The sequence below is a fragment of the Hippopotamus amphibius genome, chromosome 8 (genome assembly GCF_030028045.1).
Source record: "Hippopotamus amphibius kiboko isolate mHipAmp2 chromosome 8, mHipAmp2.hap2, whole genome shotgun sequence".
NCBI lineage: Eukaryota > Metazoa > Chordata > Mammalia > Artiodactyla > Hippopotamidae > Hippopotamus > Hippopotamus amphibius.
This window is the reverse complement of record NC_080193.1, coordinates 119,394,832-119,416,611: the sequence shown is the minus strand read 5'-3', so window position 1 is coordinate 119,416,611 and position 21,780 is coordinate 119,394,832. Positions and strand designations below refer to the sequence as shown.

The following is a 21,780-nucleotide window of genomic DNA, read 5'->3' as shown; positions in this document are numbered from 1 at the left end:
CCACCCCAGAAAAAAAGAAAAGGTGAGTAGAGTGTAAAACTGTGTCTAAACCCCTAAATCTTACAGCCCTACAATAAAAGGCTTTTTGCATAATTGGCTAAAAGGGCTATTTCACCAGATAATAAGGAAACTATCTGAACTACAGAATTTTTTTTAAAAGCACCACTCTAAAACCTTATGTTTTACTTTATCTTTTTTTTTTTTTTTTTTTTTTTTTTTTTTTATTATTTTATTTTATTTTTTTGGGGGGTACACCAGGTTCAATCAACTGTTTTTATACACATATCCCCATATTCCCTCCCTTCCTTGACGCCCCCACCTCGATTCCCCCCCACCCTCCCTGCCCCAGTCCTCTAAGGCATCTTCCATCCTCGAGTTGGACTCCCTTTGTTATACAACAACTTCCCACTGACTATTTTACAGTTGGTAGTATATATATGTCTGTACTACTCTCCCGCTTCTTCTCAGTTTCCCCTTCACCCCCCGCCCCCTCCCATACCTCGAGTTCTCCAGTCCATTCCCTGTATCTGCTTCCCTGTTCTTGTCACTGAGTTCATCAGTACCATTTTTAGATTCCGTATATGTGAGTTAGCATGCAATATTTGTCTTTCTCTTTCTGACTTACTTCGCTCTGTATGACAGATTGTAGTTCTATCCACCTCATTACATATAGCTCCATCTCATCCCTTTTTATAGCTGAGTAATATTCCATTGTATATATATGCCACATCTTCTGTATCCATTCATTTGTTGATGGGCATTTAGGTTGCTTCCATGTCCTGGCTATTGTAAAGAGTGCTGCAATAAACATTATGGTACAAGTTTCTTTTGGGATTATGGTTTTCTTTGGGTATATGCCCAGGAGTGGGATGACTGGATCATATGGTAGTTCTATTTGTAGTTTTTTAAGGAACCTCCAAATTGTTTTCCATAGTGGCTGTACCAACTTACACTCCCACCAACAGTGCAGGAGAGTTCCCTTTTCTCCACACCCTCTCCAACATTTGTTGTTTCCAGACTTTGTGATGATGGCCATTCTGATTGGTGTGAGGTGATACCTCATTGTGGCTTTGACTTGCATTTCTCTGATGATGAGTGATGTTGAGCATCTTTTCATGTGTTTGTTGGCCATCTGTATGTCTTCTTTGGAGAAATGTCTATTTAGGTCTTCTGCCCATTTGTGGATTGGGTTATTTGCTTTTTTGGTATGAAGCTGCATGAGCTGCTTGTATATTTTGGAGGTTAATCCTTTGTCCGTTGTTTCATAGGCAATTATTTTTTCCCATTCTGAAGGTTGCCTTTTAGTCTTGTTTATGGTTTCCTTTGCTGTGCAAAAGCTTTTAAGTTTCATGAGGTCCCATTTGTTTATTCTTGATTTTATTTCCATGATTCTAGGAGGTGGGTCAAAAAGGATGTTGCTTTGATGTATGTCAAAGAGTGTTCTGCCTATGTTTTCCTCTAGGAGTTTGATAGTGTCTGGCCTTATATGTAGGTCTTTAATCCATTTGGAGTTTATTTTTGTGTATGGTGTTAGGAAGTGTTCTAATTTCATTCTTTTACATGTTGCTGTCCAATTTTCCCAGCACCACTTATTGAAGAGGCTGTCTTTTTTCCATTGTATACTCGTGCCTCCTTTGTCAAAGATAAGGTGCCCATATGTGTTTGGGCTTACTTCTGAGTTCTCTATTCTGTTCCATTGATCTTCCTTTCTATTTTTGTGCCAGTACCATACTGTCTTGATCACTATGGCCTTGTAGTATAGTTTGAAGTCAGGAAGCCTGATTCCACCAACTCCATTTTTCCTTCTCAAGATTGCTTTGGCTATTCGGGGTCTTTTGCGTTTCCATACAAATCGTAAGATTTCTTGCTCTAGTTCTGTGAAAAATGCCATTGGCAATCTGATCGGGATTGCATTAAATCTGTAAATTGCTTTGGGTAGTACAGTCATTTTCACGATGTTGATTCTTCCAATCCAGGAACATGGTATATCCCTCCATCTGTTTATGTCATCTTTGATTTCTTTCATCAATGTCTTAAAGTTTTCTGCATACAGATCTTTTGCCTCCTTAGGCAGGTTTATTCCTAGGTATTTTATTCTTTTGGTTGCAATGGTGAATGGGAGAGTTTCCTTAATTTCTCTTTCTGCTCTTCCGTTGTTAGTGTATAGGAATGCAAGAGATTTCTGTGCATTAATTTTGTATCCTGCTACTTTACTAAACTCATCAATGAGTGCTAGCAGTTTTCTGGTAGAGTCTTTAGGGTTTTCTATATATAGTATCATGTCATCTGCAAAGAGTGATAATTTTACTTCTTCTTTTCCAATTTGGATTCCTTTAATTTCTTTTTCTTCTCTGATTGCTGTGGCTAACACTTCCAAAACTATGTTGAATAACAGTGGTGAGAGTGGACACCCTTGTCTTGTTCCTGTTCTTAGAGGGAATTCTTCCAGTTTTTCTCCATTGAGAACAATGTTGGCTTTTGGTTTGTCATATATGGCTTTTATGATGTTGAGGTAATTTCCTTCTATGCCCATTTTCTGGAGAGCTTTTATCATAAATGGATGTTGAACTTTGTCAAAAGCTTTTTCTGCATCTATTGAAATGATCATATGGTTTTTATCCTTCAATTTGTTGATATGATGTATCACGTTGATTGATTTGCGTATATTGAAGAATCCTTGCATCCCAGGGATAAACCCCACTTGATCATGGTGTATGATTTTTTTAATGTGCTGTTGCAGTCTGTTAGCTAGTATTTTGTTGAGGATTTTTGCATCTATATTCATCAGTGATATTGGTCTGTAGTTTTCTTTTTTTGTGACATCTTTGCCTGGTTTTGGTATCAGGGTGATGGTAGCCTCATAGAATGAGTTTGGGAGTGCTCCGCCTTCTGCAATATTTTGGAAGAGTTTGAGAAGGATAGGTGTTAACTCTTCTCGAAATGTTTGATAGAATTCGCCTGTGAATCCATCTGGTCCTGGGCTTTTGTGTGTTGGGAGATTTTTAATCACTGCCTCAATTTCTGTACTTGTGATTGGTCTGTTCATGGTTTCTATTTCTTCCTGGTTCAGTCTTGGAAGATTGTATTTTTCTAAGAATGTATCCATTTCTTCCAGGTTATCCAATTGATTGGCATATAGTTGCTTGTAGTAGTCTCTCATGATGTTTTGTATTTCTGAGGTGTCCGTTGTGACTTCTCCTTTTTCATTTCTAATTCTGTTGATTTGCATCTTCTCCCTTTTTTTCTTGATGAGTCTGGCTAATGGTTTATCAATTTTGTTAATCTTCTCAAAGAACCAGCTTTTAGTTTTATTTATTTTTCTTATGGTTTCTTTCCTTTCTTTTTCATTTATTTCTGCTCTGATCTTTACGATTTCTTTCCTTCTGCTCACTTTGGGGTTTCTTTGTTCTTCTTTCTCTAGTTGTTTGAGGTGTAAGGTTAGGTTGTTTATTCGATCATTTTCTTGTTTCTTAAGGTAGGACTGTATTGCTATAAACTTCCCTCTTAGAACTGCTTTTGCTGCGTCCCATAGGTTTTGGGTTGTTGTGTTTTCGTTGTCATTTGTTTCTAGATACTTTTTGATTTCCTCTTTGATTTCTGTAGTGATTCCTTGGTTGTTTAATAGTGAATTGTTTAGCCTCCATGTGTTTGTATTTTTTGCAGTTTTTTTCCTGTAATTGATATCTAGTCTCATGGCGTTGTGGTCTGAGAAGATGCTTGATATGATTTCAATTTTCTTGAATTTGCTGAGGTTTGATTTGTGACCCAAGATGTGATCTATCCTGGAAAATGTTCCGTGTGCACTTGAGAAGAAAGTGTAGTCTGTCGTTTTTGGATGGAATGTCCTATAAATATCAATGAAGTCGAGATGGTCTAATGTGTCATTTAAAGCTTGTGTGTCTTTATTTATTTTCTGTTTGGATGATCTGTCCATTGATGTAAGTGGGGTGTTCAAGTCTCCCACTATAATTGTGTTACTGTCGATGTCCCCTTTTATAGCTGTTAGCATTTGCCTTATGTATTGAGGTGCTCCTATATTGGGGGCATAGATATTTACCATTGTGATATGTTCTTCTTGGATGGATCCCTTGATCATTATGTAGTGCCCTTCCTTGTCTCTTTTAATAGTCTTTACTTTCAAGTCTAATTTGTCTGATATGAGTATTGCTACTCCAGCTTTCTTTTGACTTCCATTTGCATGGAATATCTTTTTCCATCCCTTCACTTTCAGTCTATATGTATCCCTTGGTCTGAAGTGGGTTTCTTGTAGGCAGCATATAGAAGGGTCTTGTTTTTGGATCCATTCAGCCAGTCTGTGTCTTTTGGTTGGAGCATTTAATCCATTGACATTTAAAGTGATTATTGACATGTGTGTTCCAATTACCATTTTCTTAATTGTTTTGGGTTTGTATTTGTAGGTGTTTTCCTTTTCTTGTGTTTCCTACTTAGAGAAGTTCCTTTAGCACTTGTTGTAAGGCTGGTTTGGTGGTGCTGAATTCTCTTAACTTTTGCTTGTCTGGAAAGCTTTTGATTTCTCCCTCAAATCTGAATGAGATTCTTGCTGGGTAAAGTATTCTTGGCTGTAGGTTTCTCTCTTTCAGGACTTTCAGTATATCCTGCCATTCCCTTCTGGCCTGCAGAGTTTCTGTAGAAAGGTCAGCTGTTATCCTGATGGGTTTTCCCTTATATGTTGTTTGTTGCTTTTCTCTTGCTGCTTTTAATATTTTTTCTTTGTGTTGAATTGTCGTTAGTTTGATTAATATGTGTCTTGGTGTATTTCTCCTTGGGTTTATTCTGTATGGGACTCTCTGTGCTTCTTGGACTTGGTTCATTATTTCCTTTCCCATGTTGGGGAAGTTTTCCACTAGAACCTCTTCAAATATTTTCACAGACCCTTTCTTGTTTTCTTCTTCTTCTGGGATGCCTATAATTCGAATGTTGGTACGTTTAAGGTTATCACTGAGGTCTCTGAGGCTGTCTTCTAGTCTTTTTATTTTTTTATCTTTTTCATGCTCTGTGGCGTTTATTGCTTCCATTCTATCTTCCAACTCACTTATTCGTTCTTCTGCCTCAGTCATTCTGCTGGTTAGAGCATCTAGAGTATTTTTAATTTCAGTTATTTTGTTATCCATTGCTGTTTGTTTTTCTGAGTTCTTATGAACTGTTTCTTGTACTTTCTCTATTTTGTAATCGAGATTTTGTATCATTTTTACTATCATTACTCTAAATTCTTTTTCAGGCATTTTTCCTATTTCCTCCTCATTTATTTGGTCTTGTGGGTTTTTTTCCTGCTCCTTTGCCTGCATGGTGTTTCTTTGTTTCCTCATGGTTGTCCAAGCTTTTGGGGTTGCTTGTCCTGGTGATAGAGGTGTTTATAGAAGACTGTCCAAGCCTCAGACTAATGTCCAAGTATTGGAGTAGACGAATATTCAGTCTAGGAAACACATACATGTATAAGACACACAATTATTGAATCCGTTAGGACATAAGGCTCTAGAAAGACCTGACAGAACCCCAGTGTGCTATCAGATATTCAGAGAGAAACCCAGCAGAAATTGACAACTGAAACAGAACAAATCAGAGACAAAAGCAAAAGCAAACAAACAACAAATAACACCCTACACATACAAACATCAATCCAGGGAGATTTTGTAAGCTAGGATCAAATATAGAAATGAGCTGGAGTACCACCAGAGAGAATGGAGATTCTCAGAATGTAATTAGACAACTGTACTAAGAACTAAGATAAAGACAAAAGCCTAATATTAATACCAAGGCAGTGCATCATCTGGAGAATAGAGCAAGGAGTCTGAGCAGACCGATAGTGTTGCTTATAAGTATGTTAAGATAAAATACACTTAAAATGGCTGGAAGAAAGGGGAACAGAAGAGCGTAATGTGGTTGGAAATATGCAAAGAAAAAGAAAGGAATAGAAGTGTATAAAAGAAAGGGATGAAAGGAAAGTATGAAAGATATTTTGTCCGTACTACCAAAAACTTAGCTAGATATAGAAGTATTTTAAAAGGAAAAAAAAAAAAAAAAAAAAAAAAAAAAAGAGTAAAAAATATCCTTATAAAATTATGTTGTAAAACTTGTAGATCCCTTAGGGCTAAGATCGTATTTAATAAATCAAAAAAAAAAAAAAAAAAAAAAGAGAAAGGAAAAAAAAAAAAAAAAATCCAGAACTGATCCCCGAATGGACCAGTTCAATAGGTATTGATACTACTATTTCTGTTTCCTTAGCGTCTCAGCTGTAAGTGTCCTTTTCCTTGCCTTGGGTTTTTTTTTTTTGCGTTATTCTGTGACCAGCAGAGGTTCCTTTATTGTTCGTCTGTAAGCCTCGGTGTGTGGGGAGGGAGAGGGTGCAATAGTGGCTCCTTCTCCTGGGAGGGAGTGAGCAGTGGCGCACTGTTGCTTCAGTCAGGCTTGGAGGTGCCTGTTGCAGAGGGCGCTGGTGGCTCAGGCGTACACAGAAAGTCTTAGAGTTGGGCCTCTCTCGGGGTTTTTTCTTTTTGATGCTGGTTTTTTTTTTTTTTTTTCCCTCTCGGCAGCCTCCCTGCTGCTGGCGTTGCAAGGAGTTTTAATCTAGCCCCGCCCGAGCGCCTGAGGGTGGTTGTTATCCCTGAGCGCCTTATGTGGCCCCGCAGGGCGTCTCTCCGCAGGGCGTCTCTCCGCTGCCTGTTGCAGAGGCACCGAAAGAGAGGGAGAGGCTATGCGCGCGGCTCCTCCCCCCCGCCCGGGAGCCTGCAGCCTCCAGCCGCCATCATGGCCGGGCAGCTCTCAGGGATCGGCACTCCTCTCCGCGGACCTCCTCCCTCCTGTCCTCTCGGTCCGTCACCCTACCGGCAACAATGTTTCTCCCCCGAACCAGCTCTCCGGTTCCCACGCTCCCGCTCCTGGACCCTCCGTTCAGCCGCGGATCGATGTCTCGGTCCGGGAATGCTGAGCTGCGCTGCGGACCCTCCGTATGTTTCTCACTCCCTCCCGTCTGCCACAGCTCCGCCGCTTCACCCTCTTTGAGCCCTCGTCGATGCCTCCCTACCGGCTATGTCAGGTTCTCCGCAGCCCTTTCCGGTGTCCGAGGCCGTCTGCTGGTGTTCAGCTGGTTCTCTGTGGGAATGACTGTGTCCTTCCGTGCATTCCCAATGCATCTGTGGAGAGGGATGCACTCCACGGCTCTCTACTTCGCCGCCATCTTTTTCTCCCCCCTGTTTTACTTTATCTTGACTCAGCATGATTTCATAATGCACAGAATACTATAATTTAAAATCCCAGAAGATCTAAAGCAAATTTAAATATTTATATAGTTAAATTTACAGTTTTCAGAATTGGAACTTTATTTCCCATGAATATTCTAATTATCTTTAAATTCAACAGAGTTAAGACTAATGTGGCAGGTAAAATTACACTAGTGTTAAAGGAAATACTTAAACATAATAACTAATAACTCTGTCTCCAAGTGGTTCACAGCCCATATGACCTTAGGCAAGTTGCTTCACCTGAGCCTCAGTACTCCGATGCACAAATTGAGGATATTATCATTACTTACTTCATAGAACAGAATGTTCAGATTTTTCAAAGACAAAATGCACATAAAGTGCTTATTTAAGGTGCTTGGCACACAAGTACTTATAAGTTTTAAACAATTATCTTCTATTTTTTTAAATAAAACTTTTCAAAACACGTGGATATCTACAATGAGTTTCCAATTATCAAAATTAGATTTTCCACTTAACCAATTCAATGTCAGTATTTCCTAATCCGTTTTTTCACAAAACAAATATAACATTATTACCCAAATTAAAGAACAAACATGTTTCAGAAAACCACGTATTTTATTCAGGCCACAAAATAAACATTTCTGACTAGCAACCTCAAAATCAGACTTTATGTAATTGTAAAGTATGACTTTAAAACAAATCTTTCTGCTAATCTACCACCAAAATCCCTTCCCAAGGCCTTTCCTCAGGTTGTCACAACATAGATTACATACCACAGCGTAACTTCATATGGTTAATGTTGCATATTTTTTCAAGAACTTCCTTACCACAATGTTAAAACAATCAAGAAAAAAGAAAACAATAAAGACATAAGAGTAGAGAGTAGAAGGAACATTTACTGGGCACCTGTTGCATGCAAAACACCTTTATTTATAAATTATCTAAACCATCACTCCACAGAAAGGAAAGGAGCAATAGAAATTAAGTGACTTGCTCAGGGTTTTACAATTACTGACTGTGAGCACCCAAAGATTCCAAAACACGAAAAACACTTATTTAAAAACATATGCTCCCCGGGACTTCCCTGGTGGCGCAATGGTTAAGAATCTGCCTGCCAATCCAGAGGACATGGGTTCGATCCCTGGTCCAGGAGGAAACCACATGACGTGGAACAAAGCCCATGTGCCACAACTACTGAGCCTGCTCCCCAGAGCTCTCGAACCACAACTACTGAGCCCATGTACCACAACTACTGAAGCCTGTGTGCCTAGAGCCTGTGCTCCACAACAAAAGAAGCCACTGCAATGAGAAGTCCACACACTGCAACAAAGAGTAGCCCCTGCTCTGCGCAACTTGAGAAAGCCCATGCACAGCAACAAAGACCCAACACAGCCAAAAATTTAAAAATTGAAAACTTTGAAAAAAACAAAAACCAAAAACATATACTCCCAGCTCAATATTAAAAAGACAAAACAAAATTAAAAAATGGGCATATCTAAATAGACATTTTTCCAAAGAAGACACAGAGATGGCCAAAAAGCACATGAAAAGATGCTCAACATCACTAATCATTAGAGAAATGCAAATCAAAACTACAATGAGGTATCACCTCACACTGGTCAGAATGGCCATCATCAAAAAATCTACAAACAAATGCTGGAGAGGGTTTGGAAAAATGGGAACCCCCCTACACCACTAGTGGGAATGTAAATTGGTACAGCCACTATGGAGAACAGTATGGAGGTTCCTTAAAAAACTAAAAATAGAGCTACCATAGGATTAGCAATCCCACTCCTGGGCACGTATCTGGAGGAAGCCATAATTCAAAAAGACACATGCACCCCAATGTTCACTGCAGCACTATTTACAACAGCCAGGACATGGAAGCAACCTAAATGTTCATCAATGGAGGAATGGATAAAGAAGATGTGGTACATATACACAATGGAATATTACTCAGTCATAAAAAAGAACGAAATAATGCCATTTGCAGCAACATGGATGGACCTAGAGATTGTCATACTGAGTGAAGTCAGATAAATATCATGATATCACTTATGTGTGGAATCTTAAAAAATGGTACAAACGAACTTATTGACAAAAGAGAAACAGAGTCACAAATGTAGAAAACTTATGGTTACCAAGGGGGAAGAGGGGAGGGATAAACTGTGAGATTGGGATTGACACAGACACACTACTATATATAAAACAGATAACTAATAAGAACAGGGAACTCTACTCAATACTCTGTAATGACCTATATGGGAAAACAATCTAAAAAAGAGTGGATATAGGTATATGTATAACTGATTCACTGTGGCTGTACAGCAGAAATTAACACAACATTGTAAATCAACTATACTCCAATAAAAATGAATTAAAAATAAACAGGGACTTCCCTGGTGGCGCAATGGTTAAGACTCCACACTCCCAATGCAGGGGGCCCAGGTTCAATCCCTGGTCAAGGAACTAGATTCCACATGCATGCCGCAACTAAGAGTTAGCATGCCACAACTAAGGAGCCTGCCTGCCATAACTAAGGAGCCCATCAGCCACAACTAAGGAGCTGGCAAGCCACAACTAAGGAGCCTGCCTACTGCAACTAAGACCCAGTGCAACCAAAATAAATACTAAAAAATAATAAATTTTTAAAAAATATATGTTCCCAAAAAATGTATATAAAAATTGTTCCAGTCTTTCAATACTCAGCTGCTCAAAACTTTTACTGGAGTAATCACTATTAAAGGAAAAATCTGATTATTTCAATCAGTTTTATTTTTTAATTTCTAGTCTAACTCAGCAATAAAACACATTCCTTTGCCAACATACTACAGAACAAAACGATTCCTTTTTATACAATAACTTAATTGAAAAGAACATGAACAAAATCCCAGGCATCAGAGTGAGAATGCTACTTGTGAGAGTACAGGAAAGAAACCAGCCTCATCTGAATCATATCAGGAAAGAGGAGAAAAATACAAAATGTGACCAATTTATGCTAGAAAAAGGAATTTAACTTCTACTCAATAAATAAGAAATAACAAACCTGTTTTAAAGCAGGTTTTGCAAAAATGAAGGCATAAAAGTACAAAGACTCTCCCTTGAGTCTCCAACAAATTAATGCCTACAGGAAAAATGGACATCCCAAAAGATCAGGGACCATAAAGGGAACTTGTGCATAATTCTTTTCTCATTTTAAAAATAATGAAATGCAGTGTGAAATTTTCCAATAAGTATTTGAAAATCTATCAAGACCAAAGGAAGCTTCAAATTCTATTATTACTGGTTAATTTTCCATTTTTTTTCCTCATGCATTATCACTTATATTTTGGACAACCAATCTGTTTTCAACTTTCTCCTTGAGATTGGGTAGGTGAAAGAAAAAAAAAAGGAAGGAAAAAAAAGTAACCCACTTCTACAGTTTGAATTAAGAAGTTTGACAGGAAAGCATGCTGAAATTATTGGAAATGCTTTACAATTAATGTAATTTCAAAATTATCTCTTTGAGTCAATAGTAGCAGATTTAAAGGTTTATAAATTACAATTATTGTATCCTAAGCACAGATTCTGGGAAAATCATAAACTTAAGATATATTTCAATGCAAAAATTTTTGAATAACTCAAAGTTACTAATCACCATTCAATTCTCAAGAAGACGTCTATGTCCTTGTTCTCAAACATTTTTCAGTTTCTCATATACAGAAACATTTCAGTTTATGAAACAAAGGCATTCTTTTATAGTTTTTTTTAAAGTGTTATCTGTGGTCACATTTTTACTATTCTAAAGAAGTTGCGAGGACGCGAACCGGAGGCCGGCCGGACAGACTGACGTTTGGCTGCAACGCGGGCGGCACGTGGCGGGGATGGCGCTGGCGCGGGCCTGGAAGCAGATGTCCTGGTTCTACTACCAGTACCTGCTGGTGACAGCGCTCTACATGCTGGAGCCCTGGGAGCGGACTGTGTTCAATTCCATGCTGGTTTCCATCGTGGGGATGGCACTGTACACAGGATATGTCTTCATGCCTCAGCACATCATGGCCATCCTGCACTACTTTGAAATTGTACAGTGACCAAGATGTGACCGAAATCAAGGAGTTCCTTAGGGAAGAGCCACCTTCTGAAGTTGGAAAGAGACTTCATCAGATGTCACAAGAAACTCTACTAGATGTCAACATCACCAACCCTATGAATATAAAGACTAAATTTAAAATTCATGAGTAGAACAGGAGAACGATCCTGACTCATGTGTTGTGTTCTTTATTTTTAATTTTAAAAGAGACTCTTATATAGTAGTTTTTGTCTATTTTAACATTGTAGTCATTTGTACTTTGATATCAGTATTTTCTTAACCTTTGTGACTGTTTCAATATTATCCAGTGAAAGCTTTTCTTAATGTAACTTTGAGTACATTTTAATTGCCTTCTATTTCTAAAACCCAAAGTCATTAGTTGGGCTTTACTGTTCTTGCTATCGTATGGCATACATATCTGCCTGGATATATTTCTACTCTTGACCAAAGTTTTGTAAGAAAAAATTCAAGATTTGGGGCAGGGGTTTGGGGAGGGAGGATATTTTATTGAGAACTATTTTCTAAAGACTCATCTGTAAGTTTGAACTCAGGAGTACCGTTTTAGCTATCTGGACTCTACTCTAAACAGCTTTTACTTTAAAACTGTTAAAGTGTTTTTTAACAATGAAAAAGGAAGATCTTGCTAAAGTTAAAACAGGAACATTTCACTTTTTAAATATTTAATTTGTGTGTGGACTCATTTCCAGAAAACTTTGGTGATGGTTCTCCTGACACACGGTTGTTAAGTAGCATTATTACATAAGGCTTATGTACCGTAGAGTTTTTAATAGAAGGTAAATCAGTTTGAGGGCCATTAGTAACAATGTACTTCCTTAAATTTAGTTTCATGATTGTAATGGGTGCTGCAAATGCATCTGCACATTGCAATATGAAGAGATGAATTGTTAACTATAGCAAAAAGAAATGTAAACTTGGTTAAAATCCTCTCACTCTTTGTATTTTTTTTAAAGATTTTTATTCCTTAAATGTAAAATGACTACCTAATTTTTTGATGTAAACTCATTAAATTCAAAGAGAGAAAAATCAAAAAAACAAAAAGAAGTTGCTCTTTAAAGGAAAGGACCACTGAGAAACATACTTCTGAAGTATAGTTACTTTGTATTAGCAGTAAGTGCGTATCAAACTATAATATCAAACAGTAAAAAGGAACAATTAAGAAATGTTTCCTAAAGGTAGTCTTGAGCTGGAAAAAAATGAACACTTAATAAATGTCCACTATGTTTCAAGCCCCAGAAGTAGAACTAATAATAACTAACATTTATTCATTTCCTACTCTTGTGCCAGGCACTATACTAGCATTTTATGTGAATTAACTCATGTAATTCTCCACCTTATAGGACTAATTATAGAGTATTCCACAAATGTGGGAAAACTGAAATATCTAAGACTGTAAAAATTAGAGTCAATAAAACTAGTACAGCTTAGAAAACCAAAAAATATAACTTGAAGCATGAGAAAAGCTGAGAGCAAATAAATACCCTATAGATGGTTTTGCTAGTATAGTGCTCACACGCAGCCCAGCATTACAGAAATTTAGTTATCCCCAAAGAACAAAACTAAATCATTACAGTGGACAATTATCAGAAAAAGAAATTACAAGTATTAAGAAGTTACACTTTATTTACTTCAGTGGTTCTTAGCATCAGAACCACTTCAGGGGCTTTTTCTTATTCAGTAGGTTTGGGTCATGATCCAGATGTGTATATTTTTAAAAACCTTCTAAAATGATTATATTGTGTATCCCTAAGAACCACTGTTCCCCTCAATTTATAAAGAAACCCTAACTCAGAAAGACCAAACACCTTGTCCAAAGTTTAAAAAAATAAAAAAATAAACAAAACAAAACAAAAAAATCACAGATTTATCTAGAATCTAGCCCTCTCAACCCACAGAATATGCTACAAGTATGGAAAAATAGCAGAGAAGTTTAGAGGTTATATGTCAGCAAGAAGGACATTAATTATTACTAGTGGATTTTATAACTTTATATATTTTGTATCTTTATATATTCTACTGAACAAAAGTCCAAAATCTTGAAGGACTGGCTACTCCTTGTCACTACCCAGCTGAAGTTTCTATTCATATTTCAAAACCAAGCACAGAAGTCATTATCTCTTCTTCCCATCTCCCCCAGACAGGAACCTTTAACTCCCTTCTCAAGACACCCACAACCACACTTAAACACTGCATTTTAGTTAGTTTTCTATACATCTCTCTCACTCACTACAATATAAATTTCTTGGCATTGGAGACTGTATCTTAATTTATCTGTTTCCCCAGTGTCCAGGAAGACATTCGATAAATGAAAAGTAAATAAATGAATGAAAAGGAAACAATTTTTGGTACTAACTGAAAGAACAGCTCATATGACTTATAAAATAGTTTTAAAGATACAGGATTATTACTGTCAAGTATCTAAAATAATCAACTATGCAATAAGGAAGTATTTTCCAGTACAGGCTCTTTTACTTAAAACAAGAGATTCCTTCAAAAACTTTAACCCATTATATATTTCAACATTCATTATTAAAAATGTTAATGATTCAAATAAAAGTTACTAATTACCATTCAATTCTCAAGATGTTTATGTTGCTATAAGTAGAGCTGAACAACATAGACAAATGAACAATTCAAGAGCTTATTAAGTTTAACTTATTTAAGTAAAACATTTCAGCGTAACAGTATTTGAAGAAATGATTAAGTAGGAGATTTTCTCATCTCTGCCGAATTAAGTAAATCAAAATCTAGTAATTACAGCACTGCAAATTCCTAACAGGATCAAAATTAAGACAGTTTTACTACATTTACTAATAAAGACAATATTAAAAACAGTCAACAAAGAAACACATCTTGGGAATAGAAAAGAATATTGCTAATTTTGTAAAGTCCTAGACAAAGAAACACACTTACTGGCAGTACTTTCTTAACTGCATTTCTTATAATTCATGCAGGGTTTTTCAATGAAAAAAGTGTTACCATTTGACTTCAGAAATCAAAATGTAAAATGAAAAAAGTATATTTGAAATCTCAAAATTAAAGATAAAATATCTTCAATGAGGATATGATTGTATGTGTCCTTAAAATTAAGGAAGATAAAAGCTATTTCACTGGGTCTTTGTGTTTACACCTTCCTTTCTGCTCTCTCTATATATACTTCTCCCAGTTTAAGCAAAATTTCCTGTAGTTTTCTTAGTATTACTTGTATGGTTAGTCCTTTCAGTTTGTATATTTTAATATGTTATAAACTAAATTTTAGAAATAATCATAAAGGAAAAATGCATGTAATATGAAAAGTAAGTACAAAATATGTCCTCAAAAATGTTAATAAAATTAAATTTCCTAACTCTAAACTATTTCTCATTTTAATATACTACAAAGCTAAACAGAAGTCTTTCATAATGACTGATATACTGATAATTATGATCTCAATGATCTTTTCATAATAAATCCATACAAAGTTCATACAAAAGTAGTCTAAAGAGGAAAATTATTTCCGTAATATAACTGCATATTTAAGATTATTGTGGGGCTTCCTAGGTGGCGCAGCGGTTAAGAATCTGCCTGCCAATGCAGAGGTCATAGGTTCGATCCCAGCTCCAGGAAGATCCCACATGCCACGGAGCAACTAAGCCCGTGTGCCCAAAAAAAAAAAAAAAAAAAAAAAAAAAAAAAAAGATTATTGTGTTCAAAATCTAACTATATCTACCACAAAAATTTCACTAAACTATAAATCTAATGGCAAAAATAATTAAATTAAGAGCCCAGACTTACAAGTTAAGAAAGAAAGGTGCCAATCCAAATTCTTATTTTTTAGAGTAAGAATGGGGCAAATTATCCTCTCCAAATTCAGTTGCTTTATCTATAGAATAGGTACCTACATTACAGATCTATGGAGAAATAAAAGAAAAAAATATTTTTTAGAGTCTCAATAAACAGCAGCTAGCATTACTTTTATTGCACATTATTTTTGTTGAACAATAAAGAGATAAAACTATTTAGTTCTAACATATAAAATGTACATCTACTAAACATGATATGAAATTATTGTTGGAATTTTACTTAACACTAACATTGCTAGTAAATTATCAAACAACACAAATTAAATTTTTAATCATCCTAGCCAGTAAGGACAAGAATTTTCATCACCAACACACATTCTTATTTGGGCCCCCTCATTTTTAACATATTGGATGTAGCTAGCTAAATATGTCCATCCCTTTAATTTTCTTAAAATATAAGTATACATGCAATAGATTAAGAACCCTAATTTCATTGATATATAAACTGTACCATGCTGTTTCTTCAGTTTTATTTTTGGAAGAACTTAACTTAGTTATAATATAATAAAATATGCATACATATATGCCAGCCTTTGTACAGAAAAGTGTGTAAGTATATATATGGCTTTTTTTTTAAATAAATTTATTTATTTCTTTATTTTATTGGCTGTGTTGGGTCTTCGTTGCTGCACACAGGCTTTCTCTAGTTGCAGCGAGTGGGGGCTACTCTTCATTGTGGTGTGCGGGATTCTCATTGCGGTGGCCTCTCTTGTTGCAGAGCACGGGCTCTAGGCGTGTGGGCTTCAGTAGTTGTGGCACATGGGCTCAATAGTTGTGGCTCACAGGCTCTAGAGCGCAGGCTCAATAGTTGTAGCACATGGGCTTAGTTGCTCCGTGGCATGTGGGATCTTCCTGGGGCAGGGCTTGAACCCGTGTCCCCTGCATTGGCAGGCGGATTCTTACCCGTTGCGCCACCAGGGAAGTCCTATATATGGCTCATTTTTAAAAGTGGGAGATGGGCAGGCAGAGAATTTTTTAAGTCATGTTTGAGTTTTGGACAATAAACATGTATTCCTTTTATAACCATTAAAAAAAAATAATATTTAAGTTATCTAACAATTCCACAAGGGAAACACAAGATGGATAATCTACCACTGCCACTTAAAAAAATAAAAACAATTCTTTTTCCTAAGTAATTTTTCAGTGATCTTTATCTCCTCAGCCTACCATCCAGCATAACAAGAAACAGAATTATCAAAGCCTCATTTTTACAAGCAGCTTCCCTGAAAGCTACAAACAGATGTACTAAGATTTGTTTATGTGTATATATATACATTATTTAAATATATATTTATGAAGAGGTAATGTTTTCTTCTTAACATCTTTAAGGATATTGATAATGAAATCTCCTTGGGAAAAAAAAAATCTTATACATACTAACAATACTTATTAGTCTACAGCTTTCCAGAATCCAATCTTTGGAATATGCTCCTGCTCCTGATTAACCAGAACAGAAAATAAGGCCCTAAATGAAGAGGAACATAACACTGAAAGGGAAGACTAAATCTGATTCCCCTCCCTTTACTGTGAATACATCCATAAGATAGTTTTTTTCCTCCATTAAATAAGCAGATACCAGCTAAAGCCTTGCACTTTTTACTGCTATTCTATTAATTTCTTTCTTCATGAAATAAATTTATCCAAAATCAAGGGGAAGAGAATGTGGGGGGAAAAAGTACTCCTCAAATAAAGAAGTAAAAGTACACTGAAACTTGCAAAAATTTTCCATTAAAAAGAAGTTTGCCAGAGTTGGGTAGGTCTTTTCTCCTTTTCTGTCCTTTAAAATTGAAGCAATAATTTAACAAGGTGAAAAATGTGAAACTATTAATTGATACCTTTTTGGTACAGAGTTATCAAGTTCACGTTAGTGATGATGTAGGAAAAAATAGGGGGAAAAAAGAGAGTAAACAAGAAAAAAATTATTTCTAAGCTCAGCTAAAATGTTTTCTGCTGGAATTTTGGTATAAGTGTTTGCTAAACACCAGTAAAACTTCAGGAAAACAAATGTTGCCCAAAAAGCTACTGAGACTCCTAAACAAAACTACCTTACATTCATAGAAGTTTTAAACTATTTTCACATTGTTATTATCTTTTATCTTCACAAACAATTCTGTGAAGTAGGCAGAGCACACATTACCATTCCTATTTAAGGAAAACGAAACTGAGCTCAAGTTACTGTTTAAGATGGGCCTTAACTTCTACTTGTAAAGATAACATAATCAGAATTGGAACAGACTTTAGTGTTTCTTTCAGTTTTTTCCCCCCATTTTACAGAGGAGAAATGAAGCTCAAGGAAGTCAAGACACCTACCCATATTGCAAATCTCACAGTGACAGACTGGAGGTTGGAAGGCAGGTCTCCTAACTTCTGTCCCAATACTCTTTGCTTCTACCACCACACTGCCTGCCATGCCACAGTAGCAGATATAAAAGTAGCCTGAAAATGTTAAAAATCCCTATATAAGTGAGTACCATTATTACGTCCAGAAAAGGGAAGACATGTTTTTAATTTAAAAAAAATTAAGGAATTATGAAATAAATTTAAATGTAAAACTACCTGCCACCTTTAGCTCTTTTCCCTAAAATCTTCCTTTATGTGTTCTTACAACCCTTTTTAGACTACAAGTTTCTTAAAATTTTCATAACCTGTACATAATACGATCTCAAAAACTTTTCAACTGATGAAGTTTTATTTAAAAAAGCAAAACTTTTTTCAGGAACCATGTTACATTCCCCTAATAAGCATTAAAGCCTATTATTCTTGATTATAGTAACTTAAGTTATTTTACTTAGGTCACTAAAGTATTTTTCACTGCCGTATGCTCACTAAAATATTGCCATTGCAGACTTTCAATTGAAACAGAGTAATCAGGTTTGATAGACAATCTAATGCACACATGCATTAACAAACATGTGATAACTGACTGGCAGACATATTTTGTGGTAGAAGGTTTTTTTGAGGACTATAAGAGATTAAGATTGAGAAGATTATGTGGTTTACACTGTCATAAAAATGTAGACAGTGGGAAACTTATAAACACATGGTAAACAGATCTCACTCACTTTTTTGGCAAGATTTTTGAACAAATGTTTCAATCCTAGCCAGCCAAGAAGATATGCCAGCCTGTATAGACAATTCTATAAAGGCCAAAAGATTCAAAACCCATCTGATGTATTTGTGTGCAAAATCGCACAAGGAGAGCAGACCAAAAGCTACTATTATTAAAACTAGAGCAAGATTATACACACATTTATATATGTTACATATATATATATATAAAATACACTATACATAATGTATTCATCCTTTTCAACAAGTCCTAACTGAAGGCCTCATGGACCAGGTAAGATCCTAAGTACTAGTAATTCAAAAATGAGTAACACTGTCCCCACCCAGAGAGAACTCACAATCAATCAAGAAAGATAGAAAAATATTTCTCAAGAAATTATAAATGTGTTAAGTGCTGAAATATAACATTTCAATAATTCAAAATATTAGACACTTGGATATAATGATCACATTCAACTCATTTTAAATTTTACTAGTTTGATAATACAAGAGGCTGAAGTTTCTCAAAACAGGAAGTGAAAAAAATACGCTTTTGAGAAAACGCAGTGAACTGGAATTATAAGAGTTCAAATGCTTAGAATGAGTCTAATCTTATTTCATTTATGAAGATGAAATATGTAAAGTTTGATTGTGTTTATGCCATAAAAATGTTCAATGAATGCTTAAAAAAAAGGTATTTTGCCCAAATACCCAAATCACTTTTGATGTTACTCTCACTTCCTCTTCTGGAAACCATCATAACCATTTCCTTTAACCACAATACCACATGTCTAGTAACTTTTAGTAATGTTTGACTTGTTCGTTTTTTGCACAAAGGTCATATAGGAACCAATTTCCAAGTTTGTTAAGGAGCATAATCTCACAAAAAAGTTCAGGTCAATGCAACTTGTTAGGTAATACTATCTAAAATTAAATTATTCCCAATTTACATAAATTGATAACCAAGGCTCTTTGGTAAATGCAGAGGGCTTCTTTGTAATGACCCTGAGCTCCTGCCACATAAAATGTAACAAAGTGAACAGGCATGTTGCAGTTACTATCCAGATTGCTCTGGGTTTAAAATCAACCAATCCTCACATCCAGGTAAGCAACTAGAACATAGCTATCTTCACACAAAATTTATCACCATTAAGCCAGGACCGTTTTCTCCTTTAGAATTGTTTTATATTGAACCCCACGATATCAATGTTTTAAAAATATTCTTCCTTCAGGAGTCCTAATTTACAAGGGCCACAACTCTATTGCTATGATTAAATTAAAAGGAAATACTCAGGATGTAAAAAAAAGCCAACAAAAATAATTATGAAGCTATAACATCAAATACACATTGGAAACTGTCAGGATCTAGACTGTATCGAAAAATCTTAATTTTCTCTTTATCAAATTATTTAAAAGTTACTTTGTCTTAAAAGGAAAGGTATTTTGGTCTTTCTTTCCTGAGATAAATTAATGTGTTCTATCTTTACATCTGTTTTCCTTAACTCTAAATCAGCCTCTCTTTCCTTAATCTGTTGAAGCCACGTAAAGACTTTCAATGGGCCTATTAGCCAGAGCTACTCAAATTATCAGAATATGCTATAAAATCAGCAATAATAGCAACAAATTCTCAATTTTCACTTTGTATAGACACCGAACTGTAAGAAATGATGTTCTGGTATTATCAGGCATGGTTGGAAAAACTAAGATGAGGAGGAGTAAAGAGGGAAAAGAGAGAAGGTTGTTATTCCTGTTCTAATGACTCACAACCCAGAAATATTTCAGGAGAAAATTGGTTCCACCCTCACTTCCCCCTCCTCTCCACCTTCAAAATAAAATAATTCCAAATCGTCAACACGCTCTCAAAAGTCTTTTATTTGGCAATCTAAAATAAAACGGCAAAGTGGAGGGGATGCGGGGTTCATCCTGATTAGCCATTCCCTTCCCACATTCCCACACTTAAACACCAAAAAACGGTGGGGGGGGGGGGGACTGCTACCATCTTCGCCAGATTCCTACCATTCGACCTCAGTTATGGATCACCCAAGTTCTTCTATCCCTCTCCCAGAATCTCGCCCACCCACCCTCCTCTCTTTCCCGTAGGCCCCGTACCGCGGCGCCGAGAAGGGGGCGGCGGCGGCGCCCCTCACCCCGCGCCGGGCCGACCGGATCTCGCCGCTGGGAGCCGGGAAATGGCTCCTCTCTGCCCCTGGCCGGCCCGCGAGCCAGCGGGAGGGGCGCCGAGACTCCGCATTAGGCCGCGGTGCATCCCGGCGATGCCGGCCGGGCCTGCGGCCGCGAGACGCTGATTTCTGCCCCGGGCGCCGCCCGCCGCCCCGGCCTCCCCTGCCCTCCGTCCCTCCTCTGCCCGCCCGCCGCCCCCGCCGCGGCCTCGCCGGCCCGTGCGCACCTTCTTGATGTTGTAGAGGCGGGTGAGCATGCCGACGCCCCGGTCGTTGAGGATGGTGAGCTTCTCCGCCAGCTTCTGCTGACTGGGCTGCAGCACGGAGCGCGACATGGTGGTGGTGGTAGTGCCCCCGCCGCCGCCGCCGCCGCCGGCCCCCTCGCGCCCAGTCACCGGCCCGCGGCCTCCGCAGCTACCTCTGTCGGGCCTCCTCCCCTCCCACCCGCGACCTCAGGGGAGCGCGCCCATGGCCCTCGCGCCCCTAACCCGCGCCGGTGACAGAGCAAGCCGCCGCGGACGCCTCGGGGCCCCTTTCCCCTCAGCAGCCCGCGCCCCAGCAGCCTCCTGCCTTCCGCCTGCCGCCCTTCCGTCCCCACCCCCGGCGCTCTCTGCCCCAGCCCCCACGGAGCCGCCTTCCCGGGCTCCTCCACTAGGTGTGGCGGCGGCGGCGGCGTCTCCGGCGGCTGAGAACGAGGCCGCCTCCCGCAGCCCCGAACGAGCGTTCGGTCACCTGATCGGCCGCGCCGGCGCCCCCGCGAGGCCGGACGGGGAACTGCGTCTGGGGGCTCTAGCCCGCCCCGCCGGGCCTCGCCTCAGCCGCGGCTCCGGACGCGGCCCCGGCCCCCGCCCCACACACCCGACCCGACTCGGCCTGGCCCGCCCACTGCCCCTGATCCAGGCAGGGGAGTCTAAGCCGGGACCTGATGAGGTCACGTTTCTCTGTTCGCCGCAGACCCCTCTCCTTCAAGTTCCCAAAAGTTGCCTTTTCGCACCACCTTCCTAAAGAAACCAGCAGCAGCCCGCGGGGAGGAGGGGGACGGGGGCAGGGCGGGTGTTTTTCTGGCGAGTTTCGCCCGAGAGTGAGCTGGTGGCTCCATGCGCTTCTCCCTCCCACTGCTTGACAGACGTTCCCGGCTGAACACAGCAGATGTTGTGCTCAGCGAGGCGGGCCTCGCCCCCCTTTCCCTCCGGATCCCATCCTGCCTCCCCCGCCTCAAGGCAGTTCGTGAGAGAGGAGGTCGGAAGTGAGGGCACTCAAGTTTCTGCGATAATCAGAAGTTGGACTTGGTCGGCGAGGATCACCCTTCCGGAGAAGACGCCAATAGAAGAGGCCCCGGCACGTGGGAGGCAGAAATAAATGTTTGTTCCATGAATGAAGGAACGCTCCCATTTTTTTTTTCT

The 21,780-nt window shown here is 38.4% G+C and overlaps 2 protein-coding genes across 3 annotated transcripts in view; one reads left to right on the top strand and one right to left on the bottom strand.

The window, feature by feature from the left end:
• Positions 1–21,010, bottom strand: part of NCKAP1 (NCK associated protein 1) — a 98,638-nt gene extending 77,628 nt beyond the window's left edge. The window contains exon 1 of one of the 2 annotated variants that reach the window (XM_057744186.1): positions 20,605–21,010. In XM_057744186.1, the coding sequence (XP_057600169.1) occupies positions 20,605–20,712 (108 nt within the window). In that variant the 5' untranslated portion in view covers positions 20,713–21,010. The remainder of the gene's footprint in view (positions 1–20,604) is intronic. The other variant, XM_057744187.1, reaches the window with a different exon arrangement.
• On the top strand, positions 11,052–11,383 carry LOC130858179 (serine palmitoyltransferase small subunit A). The gene has a single exon (XM_057744189.1). It carries the CDS (start codon positions 11,084–11,086, stop codon positions 11,288–11,290), a length of 207 nt encoding a protein of 68 aa, XP_057600172.1. The 5' UTR covers positions 11,052–11,083; the 3' UTR covers positions 11,291–11,383.
• Positions 21,011–21,780: the final 770 nt, after the last annotated feature.